The 17,200-nt window shown below is 45.0% G+C and overlaps 1 protein-coding gene across 1 annotated transcript in view; it reads left to right on the top strand.

Moving 5' to 3' along the window:
• FBLN1 (fibulin 1) overlaps positions 1 to 16,821 on the top strand; it is a 117,223-nt gene extending 100,402 nt beyond the window's left edge. The window contains exons 15-17 of the mRNA XM_088478292.1: positions 3,493 to 3,629; positions 5,680 to 5,814; positions 13,185 to 16,821. Of these exons, the coding sequence (XP_088334418.1) occupies positions 3,493 to 3,629; positions 5,680 to 5,814; positions 13,185 to 13,324 (412 nt within the window). The 3' untranslated portion in view covers positions 13,325 to 16,821. The remainder of the gene's footprint in view (positions 1 to 3,492; positions 3,630 to 5,679; positions 5,815 to 13,184) is intronic.
• The last annotated feature ends 379 nt before the right edge of the window (positions 16,822 to 17,200 follow it).

Genomic DNA, 17,200 nt, shown 5'->3' with positions numbered 1-17,200 from the left:
TATACACAGCACAACTTCCCAGTCCTACAATACCGCACTACATCCCTGACCCTCTATACTCTGCACTACCTCCCCACTCGTCACTGTACTGCTTCACTAACTCCTATATACACAGCACAACTTCCCAGTCCTACAATACTGCACTACATCCCTGACCCTCTAAACTCCGCACTACATCCCCACACATCATCACTGTACTACTTCACTAACTCCTATATACACAGCACAACTTCCCAGTCCTACAATAACGCACTACATCCCTGACCCTCTATACTCTGCACTACCTCCCCACACAACATCACTGTACTACCTCACTAGCTCCTATATATACAGTACAACTTCCCAGTCCTATAATACTTCACTACATCCCTGACCCTCTATACTCTGCACTACATCCCCACACAGCATCACTGTACTACTTCACTAACTCCTATATACACAGCACAACTTCCCAGTCCTACAATACTGCACTACCTCCCTGACCCTCTATACTCTGCACTACCTCCCCACACAGCATCACTGTACTACTTCACTAACTCCTATATACACAGCACAACTTCCCAGTCCTACAATACTACACTACCTCCCTGACCCTCTATACTCTGCATTACCTCCCCACACATCATCACTGTACTACTTCACTAACTCCTATATACACAGCACAACTTCCCAGTCCTACAATACTGCACTACATCCCTGACCCTCTATACTCTGCACTACCTCCCAACACATCATCACTGTACAACTACACTAACTCCTATATACACAGCACAACTTCCCAGTCCTATACTCTGCACTACCTCCCCACACAACATCACTGTACTACTTCACTAACTCCTATATACACAGCACAACTTCCCAGTCCTATAATACCGCACTACATCCCTGACCCTCTATACTCTGCACTAGCTCCCCACACAACATCACTGTACTACCTCACTAGCTCCTATATATACACACCACAACTTCCCAGTCCTATAATACTGCACTACATCCCTGACCCTCTATACTCTGCTCTACCTCCCCACACAACAGCTTATAGGCAAATGCAGGGAGGGTTCCAGTTGCCGCAAACTTCACACCCTGGCCTGGAAGAGGCTCGAATCATGATCAAAATAACAGTGGTACATAATACATAATAAGATTCTATAATATTCTACTAGAACTGTGGCCACAACAAGAAATATATAGAACATGCCAACGTGGAGAGGCGCGCCCTACTACGGCTCACTCTGATCTCTAACCCTGTATATGTCTGAAGTATTACATTGCACTTTCCATGAAGCAGACTATAGTTTGTCAAGTGCCTAATATGTGCTGTCCACACTCGTTCTAACATCAATAATTGGGAAAGCCCCCTCTAGAAATCCAGCGTTTGCCCCTGAACTCTATCATAATTGTACAATGTCCGTAAGACACGCGCTCCTTCTCCACTTGGGCCCAACACTGCAATCTAGCCACACCCTCTCGAGGCGGGAAACATTACAGCTCCAGTCACACTTCTGCGCCACATAGTAGTGTCTGCCACATCCAGGGGGAGCTGCGTAAACAAAACATAAACATGTAAAAAGCCACCCAAACGCCATATACTTCTCTTCCAGTGGTCTCCGGCAACCTATTAGATTTCATGGAAGAAGAAGCGAGGTAAATGCTAGTTATCAATGAGCAGGGTTGCATAAAAATGGATTAAAAAAAAAACACATCAAAAACAGATTTATTTTATTTAAATAGGATTTTTTATTAAATTTTTTTTTAAATAAACATTTATAAAGTTAAAACGTTTACTTTAAAAAAAATTTTATAAAAAATCCTATTGAAATCCCCCAAAAAAGCTGATTTAAATGAAATAAATCCATTTTTTTTTTTTTTAAATCTGATTTTTATGCAAGACTATCAGTGAGTATGGGTAACTAACCGCCGGGAGCGGTGTGTATAAATATGGATGGCGGAAGGGAGCTTTATTCATTTTACACTGTGGGCTGATGCATTTTACTATGGTATTGCACTCCAAATCCATCTAGTCATACAAAAAGAGAGATAATGTAGAGATAGACAGGTAGATGTACTAAGCCTTTGAGAGAGATAAAGTACCAACCAATCAGCTCCTAACTGTCATGTTACAGGATGTGCTTGAAAAATGACAGGAGCTGATTGATTGGTACTTTATCTCTCTCCAAAGGTTTAGTACATCCCCCAAATGTACCAACCAATCAGCTTTTACCTGTCATTTTCCAAACTTAGGAGTCTATTTACTAAGCAGTGTTAGGAGACAGAGTGAAAAGTGATAAAGTGTCAGCCAATCAGCTCCCAACTGTCATCTCACAGGCTGTGTTTGAAAAATGACAGTTGGGAGTTGATTGGCTGGCACCTTATCACTTTTCATTCTGTCTCCTAACACTGCTTAGTAAATAGACCCCACAGTTTGTAAAGTGACAGTTAGGAGCTGATTGGTTAGTACTTTATCTCTCTCCACTTTATGTCACTCCAAGGGTTGATAGATCCCCCCCATAAACAGGGAGAAAATACAGAGATATAAAGAAATGTTAAATGGACCTTCATTTTATAAGTCTCAGTTATACCAACATGTGCACCTTGAAAGTAATGGTGATTCACTAGATCGTGGGTTAAATGTATCAGGTAGTGTAAAGCGTGGAGAAGAGGATTGGTTGTCCATAGCAACCAATCAGCTATGAGGTAGCATTTATCAAGTACATTCCATAAATGATAGATACAAGCTGATTGGTTGCTATGGGCAACTTCTTCACTCTTCACATTGCTTGATCCATCTCCCTAATGATCTGGTAGATTACGGCTGGGGATGTCACACATTGAAATTGAATATATTCCTTATTTAGATTAATACATGGACACAAGTCATTCTGCCCAGTAAACCCTAATACACCTATTGGGCCTGATTCGCACACAAGTTTGAATGCGGACGCCTCTCGTCTTTTTTTGCATGCTGCTCATGCGTCCCGGTCTGTTTGCGCATCTTTGCAAATGTATGCGTAATTCAAAGTCGTGGGCATCTCAGCTGTGTCTCTGCGGTTACCAAATGGGCGTTTCTGGATTGCAAATGGGCGCCAACAATGTGAGCGCACGCGAGAGAACCATTCTGCGCCAAATTCAGATAGATCTCCAGCGCCTCGCATGGGGTAGGTGTACGTGCCAATGATAATGATGGCGGCTACCTTTGCGTCCGGTTGAATGGTGGAGGTACGATTGTATAGAGTTGCGGTCACATTACGTGAGATACAGAATGAGGGCCCATATGTGCATTGCTAATATTAGTGAAAATTGCAATACGGACTCCTGAGGAAGAGCGCCATGGCTACGGCGTTTATGAAAATACTGGAATATTTGCCTGTCTTTACCATCTAATACCTGATCCCACCAGATGAGCATTACAGAGTTTATACTGCTGCTGGGAAATATTGAGTATGTCGGTATAATGTATACTACATATATACTGTTCTGCCATCCCATGTTTAGATATGAGAGATCGGACACAAATCGTTGTATCAAGTCCTGCCGGCCGAACGACTTAATCTGCTACACAGATCCTGTCCACACGATATCAAACACGGTCATCTCTCTGCCCACATTCCGGGAATTCAGTCGTCCAGAAGGTAAGCTCGATGGCGACCATAGAAATTAAACTAATTTAAGAACTGTGTGCACAGGTGCCATTTAGTCTGCCGCTGAGGATATTGGTCCTCATTCAGACCCGGTCGCAAGCGCTGAGCGCTCGCAACCGTGTCGATGTTTATCCCCTGCGCACGCGCATCGACCGCACTGCGGGTGCGCAAGCCCCGGTGCAAGAGAGAAACTCTCTCGCTCTGTAGCTCACTACAAAAGGGCCGGCTGCCGATGTTGATCGACAGCTCGGCCGGTTTTGTAGGCGGGGCGGGGGGGTGGTTTCACAAACGGAGGCGTTCCTTAAGAAACGCCTACCGTTTTGTGGGCGGCCGCATTGACATCAGCAGTGATGTCAGTGGGGAGCGCAGGAAGCTCCCTGGGGCTTGCGGCTGCCGAGACCCAACCTTAGGGTCTCGTCGCAAGCCCTCATCTTGACCATCGTGACCATCAACCTGGTCGGTCGCTAAAGCAGTGGGTGGTAACCCACAGCTTAGCTAGCGACCAGGAGGCCGCACTTAAAAAAAGAAGCGGCCGCCCTCATTCAGAACGAACGTTCACTTCTTGCGACCGCCTCTGAATGAGGGCCATTGTGTACTAACAGTGGGGGTAAGGCGATTACTTCAAAAGTAATAGACAGCTGGGTTGTGGTATATCCGGTCGATGGTCACAGTTTTGACATTCATCATGTCTATATGGATTTTACGTTAACATTGTTCTAATTCTGGGGGTCATTCAGACCCGCTCGCGAGCAGCAGTATGCCCGCAGGCGGGTCGATGTTCCCCACTGCGCATGCGCACGACGGAGGGAGCTCCGTCGTGCGCATGCGCGAGACCCGGGGAGCGACGGGCTTTCCATCGCTCCGGGTCCCGCACCAAAGGCGGCGTGCTGTCAATGTTGATTGACAGCACGCCCCCTTTGGTGGGCGTGCCGGGGGCGTGCCTGCCAGACGGAGGCGTTCCCATGGGAACGCCTTCCGTCTGAAGCCGGCCCCACTGACATCACTAGTGATGTCAGTGGGAGTGATTTTGGCTCTGATAGAGCCAAAATCACTCCAGGGCTTGTGGCAGGGAGACCCTACCGCAGGGTCTCCATCGCAAGTCCGATGGTCGCGATGGTGAAGACCATCGCGACCATCTTTTTGGCCGCTCGCATATGCTGTGGGTGGTCACCCACAGCTATACGAGCGGCCAGGAGGCCGCTCCATTTTCATGGAGGAGGGCCCTGATTCAGAGCGAGCGCTCTGGTCAGAGCGTCCGGCTCTGAATCAGGCCCTAACCATAACCCGAACGGCAACTCTAGCGCTAACCCTAAGCCTCCTGGAAATGTCGACATTCTGGTGCATCTACCTTTGTTACAGTCGTAGGGTCAGTGGCTTTGAGGCTTGTAGCCCCCACACACCCCGCAACAGCCTTGTTTCCCTTACTGCCTGCACTCATTGGTGTTCCGGAGCATCATTACCCATGTAAAAGGGAAGTCAGATTCCATTGCCACAGCCTCCCCATATATGGTGCTATGGTGTCCAGCCATAGGGACTCCAAGAGGGTAAGCGGGCACTGACTACCCTTGCCCCAATTTTGTTTGAAGGGCCCTAACAGGGACCGGGTCGACTGCTGAGGGGGACACCGTGCATAGTATTTCCTCAGATTTTATTTGGAGGGGGCGTTGCCACACCTCCCTGATTTGGCCACGATCTCTCCCCTACCCACAGTACCCAGGTCCCGTTCAACTCGGGGCGGCCCTGCCCAGCAATATAGTGTTCTTCCAGTGTGTACATACAAACAATGAAGTTCTATGATATGCTCCATCCAAAATGTCAATGGGGAAAAAAATCAAAACGAAAGAATTTTAAAAATAGACTTTATAAATGGAAGCCAAATGCAGGTTCTTTCCCAGCTCCCCAAAATGATGCCGCCCATTATCGTAGCGTGTTTTCCATGACCGTAACGCACTCATACCTACCCCCACTCACACACAGATGCCTGACACCATAATAACATTTCCATGCTGTAATATACATGACTTGTTTTTGTTCCCTGCAGAAATTATCTTCCTCCGTGCTATAACTCCGGCGTATTCACCAGGCCCTCAACCCGACATCATATTTCAGATCACCGAGGGCAACCTGAGAGAGTCCTTTGACATCCAGAAACGTTATGTGGATGGAATGATAGTCGGTGAGTACTCTGTATACACTTATTATACTGTGTCACTGTAGTGTATATGAAGATAAACGGGATGTAGTCAACATCCCGATGGTTGGGATGCCATCGGTCAAAATTTTGTTGCCGGAATCCCATCAGCAGTCGCAATCCCTGCTCCAGAATCTCGACTGCTAACATCCTGAGGTTAAGTATTAGGGTTAGAGTAAGGCACTAGGGGAAGGGTTAGGCTGCAGGGTGGAGGAGGGTTAGGGTTAGGCTGCAGGGTGGATGAGGGTTAGGGTTAGGCTGCGGGGCAAGCAAAGGTTAGGCTGCAGGGTGGGGGAGGGTTAGGGTTAGGCTGCGGGGGAAGCAAAGGTTAGGCTGCAGGGTGGAGGAGGGTTAGGCTTAGGCTGCGAGAGGGGGAGGACAAGGTTAGGGTTGGGCTGCAGAAAAGGTGGGTTAGGGGAAAGGTTAGGAAACTTACCTGCATACGTCGCGATTCTGACTGTTGGGATGCCGCTGTCTGCATTCTGACCGCCAGCATTCCGACCGCCCAGGATCCCGTACCCAACCCAGATAGACTATGACTCTGAGATACATTAGGCCACGCCTCCCAGCATATCTGGATATACCTGCAATCTGCCGTGGCCACACCCCCTTTGTTCATGTAACACTAATCGGCCATTGGAGTGTGACTTCTAGACTTCTCCTGTGCGTATTGATGATGTGTGCAACACAGGTGAACCGCTCTTCTGTTCCGCAAATTAAAAGAGCACCTTGATGGAAGAATGTATAGAATGTATAAGATGTATAGGAGGTGCACTGTACAAGAGTGGAAACATCTAACCTCCATCCCTTTCAGTATCACCCCTTTCAATTGCACACGTTTGTTTTTTTCCCATTATCTTCTCCTAAAACACTGCCGGTGATGGATACCCCTGTGCCTAAGTATCTCAGGGTGACTATAACAGAGAAGCTTTATTCTCATAAACATTTGCATGAGGATAGAGAATGTCCCAGTGACATATTACGTTAAGCTTTAGAACTCTGAGTCAGTATTGCTGGTGTCAGTGGTGGAACCACCCTCTGAGGCTCGTACAGTATACGTATAGTGGAATTTTCTGTACTGAGTCTCCAGAATAGGGTCTGTAATCAGTAATATTTTCCTCCATTTGAATTGGAACCAATAAATTGTCTGTTGGAAAAGGACATTAAAGGATTAATGGTACCCCCCTCTCTAGATGGGTTACAAGAGCTGCACACTCAGTGATTGTCTCTTTTGGAAACCGCTTGATGTATGGATAAGATAATTGCCCGGTCAGAAGGTGAAATATTTAGCTAACGCACACTGATACAGCTCACTTGTCTACTCTCCTTGAATGTCGGGGAGACTAACACATTTTTTGAGCCATCTTCTACACTCCCAAGAGAGTAAAACAGCCTGGCCTCTTAGTGAGGTGACGCGTTTCGCTGTGAATTGCGTTTTTGTCGCTATACATACTATACACCACACAATGCTTCCCCCGAATCTCCCACCTGCGCCTGCTTTAGTAAAATATTGGTACTGTAAATATGTGATAAAGTATTTTTGATAAAGGCATAGATGGGACCTAGCTGTGGGAATCCTACAGTAAACAGTTCAGTTAGGTAATAAATTGCTGTTATTTACTATAAAAGCTGGCGGTCTGATGATACTAGTGTAACCATTGACACATGCGTCTGCAAAGAAATCTCTATCTCCTAGTCCACACATTTACCAAGGTCCAAACATTCGGCCAGAGCAAACTTTGGACCCCCGCCGATGCTGCCATCTTTGCCTGCAAATTCACTCGGTGCCCTCATGTAACCCTTTAGTGGAAACATCCATTTGTGATGTGATTCTCAGACATTTTCATACTCTTGGCCACGCCCCCTCTTCACGGCCTGGCAATTTACGCCATTAGGCAGTGAATTTGCAGGGCCGCGACTTTAAAGTTAGCTCGGATTTCCGTGGACTCTATAACAGCATTCGGTCTGTGGTCACATGCCCTTATATGGGCACAGAATTCCTTGGCGTCTTCTAATATCATTATAATTTACAGTACATTATATCCTATGTTACTACATCCAGCAATACTTCCTTTGTAAGCTCCTGGACCTTTGCCCTCCACCGTTCACCCATTGAATCTGATTACCTCAGGGGGGCCCACACATGAGGACGCGTCTGTTTTCACAGGAGCCTGTTTGTAGGAATACAAATGGCGGTTGAACTAATGGTTTACACTGGGTAAAGTTCATGTTTTGGCTATACAGGGGATGAATAAAGGTGCTTTCTTCTCAGCAAAAGCAACCTCTCCGCCTTTCAAGTGTAGCAAGTGCTGACAGCTGAGCTTTCAGAAACAGATTATTATTATTACTGACTTGGCTGGGAGTGAAGGGTGGCATCAAGGCCTGCACTGAGATGGCTTAAATTCAATACTATCCCCCATAATCCCCTGCTGCAACACTACTATTTCAGGTCAGGTGGTCCAACAAATCATGCTATAAAAACAAAGTGCCTGCATCTAGTAGGTGTTACAGATAGTACTTATTGTTTACTGGAATTAATTGAAAATATAAAATGTTAACTTTCTTGTAAATTGATATTATATTTTAAAAGTACATACAAAATGGGGTGTGTGTGGGGGGGTTAACCTGGTGCAAGAGGTCATTTTCAAGGGCTGTAACCCATAGCAACCAATCAGATTCTGTTTCCTGTTCTAGTACTGTTTTGAATATGAAAGCAAACATCTGATTGGCCCGGTTGCATGTGCTTCATTGGGGTGCCGCATAGGGTGTCACCATCCGTTGTTGATTATAATTACTTACCCGGATTGTCCTGAAGTCTCATAGAATATTGGGAGACCTCCTGAACCACTGGTTGAGCAGGTTAAGCTCCCAGAAAGGTGTTCACCAGCCTGCAAAGAAGGCTGGCTCATGTTTTGTCATCACACACCTTGGCCTTTGTCATCAAGTCACCCCAACCTCTCTTCATACTTGTCCTCCACATCTCCTGAAGGGCAGTTATAATTAGTAGTCAAGTATGATTTTATTGTAATACTTTCCCCACAGGACAGCAGTACACAGCCACTGTAAACCTGTGAAACCAACCTGGGCTGCTGCCTAGATAACTCCTTATATTTTAATTGCTACTTATCAGTGACCTGCCAGCGAAATAGCTGCGTATTCCACATTTATCAAACACTGCCGGGAAAGCTGCAAAGGAGGCTTTGGCCACAGAGCTGAGTCTACGTTGGATGGGGAGCCAGATGTTTGATTCCAAAAGCATTAATGCCAGACATTGTTAAACCTATTTCAGATTGAATGATTCCAGATAGCTACGTTTTTGTCAGTTTAAAGAACTTTGGGTTTGCCTAAGGGCCAAAAGCAGGCGGGTTCTGCAGCCATATCGCACAAGCCAAAACCCCAAAGATAAGTCTACGCCCTCTGAGGTTAGCGCTGCTCCTCACTCAGGGTGCAATGCTTGTAACGTGCCCAAACCTCACTCACATTTAAGCTGCTTTTTTCCCTTTAAATCTAACTTCTGTACGTAGGATGTGTTGCCTGTGAACTCAGGGATGTCTGCAGTGGGGTTTTGGAATAAATCTTCAAATTCATTGAGGTTTTCATTAAAGTTGTGTTATTTATACAAGAAAAATACCCAGGCGTTATTAGCAGCGTGTAAGTATGCACGGACGGCTGACACTGGGAATTAACTGACTGGGAAGAGCCAATTTTATTAAAGTAAAGGCTGCGTCCTGAGAAGCTGTCAGTAGGACTCTGTAATTTTATAGACCAGGCTGAAACAACCTCTGGCACTCGAGCCATTGTGGGACAATAAGTTCCAGCACACCCTGCCAATATTCTTCAAAAAATCCAAATAATTAATAAAAAAATAAAATTAGAAACGCACAATATACCAAATTGAAATTAAAAGTAAGATAGTGAGAAATGCGTACTAGGAAAAGATGACCATGAGTGTATGTGGGCTGTTCTCTTACAGTATAGAAACAAGTATCGCCCGGAATGTTACAATTCAACAGCCCTTGTAACTTGGGTGTGGTATAAGTGAGAGACAGTAATTTGACAGACAATGTCTAGGTAGAAAGCAGATGTTAGACAGACAATAGGTCGACGGGGACAAAAGGTCGACAGGGTCAAAAGGTCGACACACTAAATGTTGCCATGTAAAAAGGTCAACAAGTACAAATGGTCAAAAGATCAACATGAAAATGGTCGACTCAAAAATGGTCGACTCAAAAATGGTTGACACGTGATTTTTTGTTTTTTAGCCCTAATCTTCACTCTAACCCTAACCCTCTCCTTGGTGCCTAACCCTGACTGTCGGGGTAGTTGCCTGAACCTAACTGTGCCTTCTAGTGCCTAACCCTAATCCTCCGGTAAGTGCCTAACCCTAACCCTCCCTCCTGGTACCTAACCCTAATCGTCAGGGTAAGTGCCTAACCCTAACCGTTGGGGTAAGTGCCTAACCCTCCAATAAGTGCCTAACCTTAAACCTAACCCTAAAAAAAAAAAAAAAGTCCATCATTTTGCGTTGACCATTTTCATGTCGACATTTTGACCCTGACGACCACTTGTACCTGTTGACCTTCTTACATGTCGACATTTAGAGTGTTGACCTTTTGTCCCTGTTGACCTGTTGACTGTCTAACATCTGGTGTCTATCTCGACATTGTCTGTCTAATTACTGTCTATCTACAGTCCGGAACCCTTGTAACTTTGCTTGTTAGTAACTTAGTGTCATACGTATACTGGAAAAGAAGGGGTTGCAATTTTAACGTGTTTGGAAGAAATGCATCAGATTGCTGTGTATTTATTACCGTGCATGTTCGTTTCTTGCTCAATTGGCAAAAATGGACAATGTTATTATTATTCCTTTCTCAGATCGGGATTCTTAACATGTTATAGGAAGCGGCTGTGCAATACCGGCCAACTAAAATGCAGATGTAGCCGGAGAACATTACCTGCATGCATCTGAGATCCTAGTGGACGCAGATTCGGATCATCATCGCGACGGTCACTGCCCTCGGCCAGTCCGCGTAAGCTGAAGCTTACTCATCATGGCCGTCAGAACCCCTCTGCCACGTCCAGTAAGTCTGCATCCGACGATGCAGACCCTGGGCTTGTCACGCCTGTAGAACGGTCCTAGTCACCACCCCCAAACACTGTGGCAGTAAGGAGGGACAGCGAGCGATCACCCAGGACCGGTAAAAGCTGGGTAAGGCGCGCTCTCTATATGGTGGGGCAGTGTGTAAAGTGCTTGGGTAAGAGTGATCTGTATGACAGAGAGACGTAGACGGTGGTGTTGGGTCAAGGTAATTTTATTGGTTTAAGGTAGGTAGGCACAATGCTACTAGAGGGTAATTGACCCAGGAGCAGTGGGGGGAAGAGCAGGATGGGTGCACGGGGGGGAAGGTGGGTAGACCCTTTTAGGGGGCTCCTTTTCCGTGCAGTTCTGGACCAGCACGTTGTCCCTGCTGGACCTTTGGTCGACAGTCTTAACGCCCGGCACAGTGTAGGTGGAAGTCTGGTAAAGATAGATGATGTGGCGGCGTCCCGCAATTTGTACAACTTACCTACCGGTAGGTGCCTGTGTAGGCGTTGCGATTTGGGGGTGGTGGTCGGCAGTCTCTGATGGTATACAGCGGCAGGTTAGATGGCCGTTCTTGTTGTGCTGCAGCTACTGGTGCGGCTGTGCCCCGTGATGGTGGCACAGTTGGTCTTGTTTGCGCTGGCAGGGTGGGTCAGCGTGGTGGATGGAGCCTGGCTGGATGCGCAGGCTGCGGCAGGTTGGCGTCTCCGTGTTTGGGATGCGGGCCGGTACCTGCGTGTGTGCCACGTTGTGCAGCGGGACGGCCGGGTGAGGCTGTTCGGATGAGGGATCACCCAGGACCCCTTCTGCACATGCGCAGGTCTCTCACAATCGGATATGTACTTAAATCATCAGGCCCTACAGTATGTCTGTTGTTCATTCTCTGCAACATTTGTTTTATATATATATATATATATATATATATACACACACACACACACCCACATATATATATAGTTTTTGTGAGTAAAATACTATTTTCATATGTTCTTTAACAGTAACACAACCTTTATCTTCGGATTGGCACCATAAAATCCAAGCATTGGGGCATGTTCTACAAAACATAATTATCACATGTGATAATTATGGTTTGAACTAGCTGCGAGTTCAAAGACCTCCCCACGGCCTCTGGTGTCCGATCCGGCCCCCCTCCCACCTCCCGTGTCCTCCAGTGTACGTTCAAGCCCTCTCTCCCACCCCCAATATGCCCCCCCCCTGCGGGTGTCCGATGTCCCCCCCACCCGTGGGTGTCCTATCCAGCCCCCTTACCCCCCTAGCTCCCACTCACCTGTCTCTTGTCTCTTCCGTCTTCTTCAGCCGGTGAGTGTGGCCACATGTCTGCAGAGACCCGGAACTCTCAGATCCGGGGTTCTGCAGAGCAGACACACCAGGGAGGGATCTGAATAGATCCCTCTGTTGTGGCTGGTATGTAAATCTTCACATGCTGCCATGTAAACAGCAGCCTGTGAAGGCTATCGGGGGCTGAGCGCCATCTCAGAGTGACGTTCAGTAACACCATCAAGTTCCGAAAAAAATGCTTTTTCGGAACTTGATGAATGCATGCATGCCTACTCTCCCGAGACTGGAGGAAGCCTCCCGAAAATCGTGTGCCGCTCTCAGCACCCCGCAAGAGTAGGTAAGTCTCTTGCATAGTCTGCCAGCCGCTCCGTGACCCCCCGCGCCCGCACATGAAAGTGGGCGGTTCGGGGGACGATGACAGGATTCCCGCTGAATCGCATCATTGTAGCCCCGCCCCCTGCTTTGTAATGCTGATATCGGCATTATAAAAGCGGGGGCGGGGCCGTGATGACACCACCCGCTCCGGCCACTTCAGGTGGGTACTCTCCTACGTGGCACCATCTTTCCACTTGCCGGCACCAGGTAGGATGTAGTGGGGCAGGGACGGGAGACAGGGTGCACTAGGCACGGGCCCCTTCGGGCTTATTGCGCTCCTTCCTCTTCATTTAGGATATATGTGGATTACCCCACAATGCACTCCCCACTCGGGGCTGTTAGAGATATTATTATTATATTTATGGATTCCTACATTCATGATAATAAATTTGAGACAAAACCCCTGATCTGCCAGTCACGCCCCTTTCAACACAATCGCAACATATTTTACAGAGATCGCCCTATTCATTAAGCCTCGCCCCATTTTGCTGCGAGAACTTGGACTGTCTGTGTATTGTGGTGACTGCCTTGGTTTGGAATCCTTTGGACAGTTCCAGAATTGTCTTTCTCACTAACTGCCCCCCCTCTCTTTGCCCAGGTGTTGTCCGTCAGGTGAAGCCTATTGTGGGTCCATTCTACACCATCCTGAAGCTGGAGATGAACTACGTGCTGGGCGGAGTGGTCTCTCACCGAAACATCGTCAACGTCCACATCTTTGTTTCAGAATTCTGGTTCTAAATGTTGTGATACCCCGTGTCTTTCATCACCACCCAGCATTTTACTCTGGGCTGTCTAATTTACTAAAGCCTGTATTTTTTCTCAAAGGTAAAAACAAAATGTCCATCTTCTTATCAGACAGGGCTGTCCAACTGTTGGCCTATGCCGGGCTAGATGTGGCCATCAAAGGCTTTTTTTTTTTTGCCCACTGGCTGTAAAGACCTGATTGCATAACATCGTTGTTTAATAAGATTTGGTCCATGGACATGTACTTATAAAAATATGTTTTGTCCTTTGCAATAAAATATTTAACATCCCTGCTTTAGACGGAGGAGGAAAGTAATGGGTTTAATATATAGAGTAATGCACGCCCTACTGTGAATTATAATGATTGTAGGAATCACAGTGACTGCTACTTACAGGGCTTTAGTCAATTATTGACACCACCTGTGCATTATATAAATCCACTACGATGTAGTTATTTTGCATCTCATGGCAGCCAACCAGATCTATCCAACTCTGATATCTATTTTAAAAAAATCCACTTGTAGGGATCAGAAAATTTGCCGGCATTCGTAATAAATAAATTATACGGTGCCAAGCTGCATATTAAGTAACTAATAATTAACATGCCATGCACTGATTTCACTAACAAATAATCTTTTGCGGTTAAAGCTTGTTCGTCTTTTGTTTTTGGTTTGTTTGGGTTTTTTTTCACCTCTTTTTAAGAACATTTTTTAAGAGGTTTTCAGCAAAAGCTGAGAGCTGCCAAATTCTCATTTTAATTTTCTATACGAATGGCTGCGTGGTTTCAGAGAGAATATGTGTAATTTCGGAAAGCGACACCAGGCTACATTTACATCGGCACATTGACCAGGCAAGGTGTTCAAGACCTTGGCTTCACCGGTCTCTCTAGACATTGCAGCAACAGGCAGTAGCTATCCATGATGCTGAGGCCATCTGTATTTCAATATCAGAATATAGGCTTCATCTTGGGGTCAATTTACCTTTTGAAAATATCATTTTGTAAATGTTGCCTAAATGAGTCCAAAATTATAATATTTTTAAAATGTCACAATTTTGTAAATATAATAAAATACGTATAATTGAACTTTGCAAATTATATAATTAAAAAAAACAAAGCAAAACATGAATTTACCATATAAACAAACCTCGCAAGTCTAATATATATGCTTGAAACAAAGTACAGACGCAATTTGGCACATATAGAGCGTAACGCAAATGGACTTGCGCTAAATTCTAAATCAGACTGTTAAGGGAGAACTCAATTACCCCCGATAAATTACAGCAGGATAATTGTTCCCCCTGGGTTATTCAATTAGCCATGGATTGCATCCGCCAGCATGTATTATCGTAGATTTTTTGTTGGGACCAAAGTAGGTTCCGAGCAAAAATCCATGATAAATAGCCCGTTTTTTCGCGATGGCGCCAGCGAAACACATAGGTCCGTGAACTTAACATGGATTCTATGTGTTTTCACGCAAATCCCGACAACTTTTGCGCACAAAAAAAACGGGCTCTAATTAAATTGTGCGCTATATAAAAATGGTAATAAAATGAAAAAAAACTTTTACAAAATTATCGGGACTAATTGAATTCCCCTATTAATGTCCACATTATGAGATCTCTGTAGGGGAGATACAACATTTTCCCAAATCTTGTAGAGTTATCATCGACACCTCTTCTTGTCCAGTCCCATTTGTACAGCAGAAACATATGTAAGATGAGGGTTTAAAGGAAGAGAAAAGTATAATAGTGTATCTATTCTCTTTTACCTTTTAAATTCGGCTCCATCAATTTGTTATATAAGAATAATAGAACTAGAAATGATAAATTTCAGCCTTTCAACTTCCCGGGAAGGGGCGGTAGCACTCAGACAGCTCAAGAGAAACTTGTTCCCCGATCCAGAGTGACAACATGATTACGGCATAACATGAGTCCTGATTTCCAAGCTTAGGATACCGGGGAGTATTCTACAATGCATCTGCTTTTATATGCCCATATTGGAACCACAGACATGTAAAGGTATATTGTGATCTTGTCCTTGCTCTTTTGCTGAGTCGCAATCAGATGAACAGTTGTATGATATTTAATATGAATATTATGTTGTGGTTTGTGGAAAGAGGGTTTTCTGTCCCTGTACTCTGCTCACAGAAACTGTAGAAAGCGGCTTTATCTGTGCTTTCATGTATATTCACTAGTGCTTATTGCATTGTAAGGTAAGGACCCCGAGCCGCCAGAAGCGCACGATTGTGTAATTACTCAGGACACATCATTAGAAGCCTCATTTGTTAACATGGTACAAATAGTATAACTGGTCGCATTTCACAGAATATCTGCAGAATGATAAATCCAGCTCATGTGTGTCATGGGGAGTGGCTGGTGAAATAAGGGTGTGGCTTGATGGATTAAGGCTGGAGTCCAGGGGAGATTGGGGACGTTACTTCAGTTTTTAGTTCGGGAATGTTGAGAGATAACATGCTGTAGGGATAGCCATCAGCAGGTCAACCAATATTGGTTTTTAATAATTGGGGGGAAATTATTGATGGTCAAAACATCAATATTTTGGATCTGTGCATGTACTCTGGCTGGCAATACTTACAAGCAAAGGCATTTAGCAAATTATGGGAGGTTACTATTCATCAATGGTTGATGCCAGAGCCAGAATAAGGGGGGGAGGCCTGGAGGCACAGTGCCCCAGGCCCATCTTTCTCAGGGGGACCCCCCGGTCTGAACACGCTACTGCACTGTGCAGTCCTGTGCATTTTTTAAGGGCTGGTTGAGTAGGGGCGTGCCAGATGATGAGTGGCGGTTGTCCAGATAACTAGTGGGGGCTCGCCGGATGATGATTGGGGGTGGGCCAGCTGACAAGTAGGGTTGGGCCGGATGATGAGTGGGGGTAGGGCTGGAGGTGTGAGAGCAGTCCCATCTGTCTTAAGTGCACTAGGCCCCCTGAAGGCTTAATCTGTTTCTGGTTGATCTAGCTGTAATACAGTGCAACCAACATAGTGTACCTGCCAACATTTCCGTTTCCGAACTGTTGCCAGCTCTCACTATATCTTTTTATGGGTCTGTAGCAGGGTTGCATAAAATTGGATTTAAAAAAAAAAAATCAAAACCTGATTTATATCAGATTTTTTTTTTGGAGTTAAATAGGATTTTTTATTACATTTTTTTTTTTAAAGTAAACGTTTTACATTTTTAAACGTTTATTTTTTAAAAAAAATTCAATAAAAAAATCCTATTTAAATCAAATAAATCTGTTTTGTTTTTTTTAAACCCAATTTTCTGCAACCCTGGCTCTGTAGTACCATCCAACCCCCTCCCCAAGAATATCTTTTTCGCAGTGTAGGGGTGATAGAACATCCACACAAATGCCATTTAATTGTCATTGGCTGAAATTCTTTGAAAGCCTTTTTGTCTACTAGCAGTTAGCGATAACACTCAGACATGGAAAGGAGAATTCCTATTGCTTTTTTTTTTTACTTCTTTAACATCTACAAGGCTCGCTGTAATAAAAATCCCCCAGCACAGATTTAATTTACAATTTGCCCCTGCATGTAGCAGTTTGTATTTGCACCATGTTATCTTATATGGCTTTTTGTGTGCTTTCTATGATGGAGTGAAATACCACTTGTAGCCATTAGGTGGCATTATCACTAGTGATCGAGAGACAGACCTGGGTAGCAGTATTATAAGGGTAATTTATACAGTTGATGAAAAACACAAATGCAGCTTGCATTTATTATTTAGAAGGATCAGTCCTACAATGTATTGACGTTTTTCCAGTAAATAAAACCTCATGCTTTCCCTTTTAAATAACAACTATTACAAACATGTAAAAAAAAAAAAATTGTCAGATCAGATCGTTAAGTA

The sequence above is a fragment of the Taudactylus pleione genome, unplaced genomic scaffold (assembly GCF_031769625.1).
Source record: "Taudactylus pleione unplaced genomic scaffold, aTauple2 ptg000212l, whole genome shotgun sequence".
NCBI lineage: Eukaryota > Metazoa > Chordata > Amphibia > Anura > Myobatrachidae > Taudactylus > Taudactylus pleione.
This window is presented reverse-complemented; position numbering and strand designations above follow the sequence as displayed.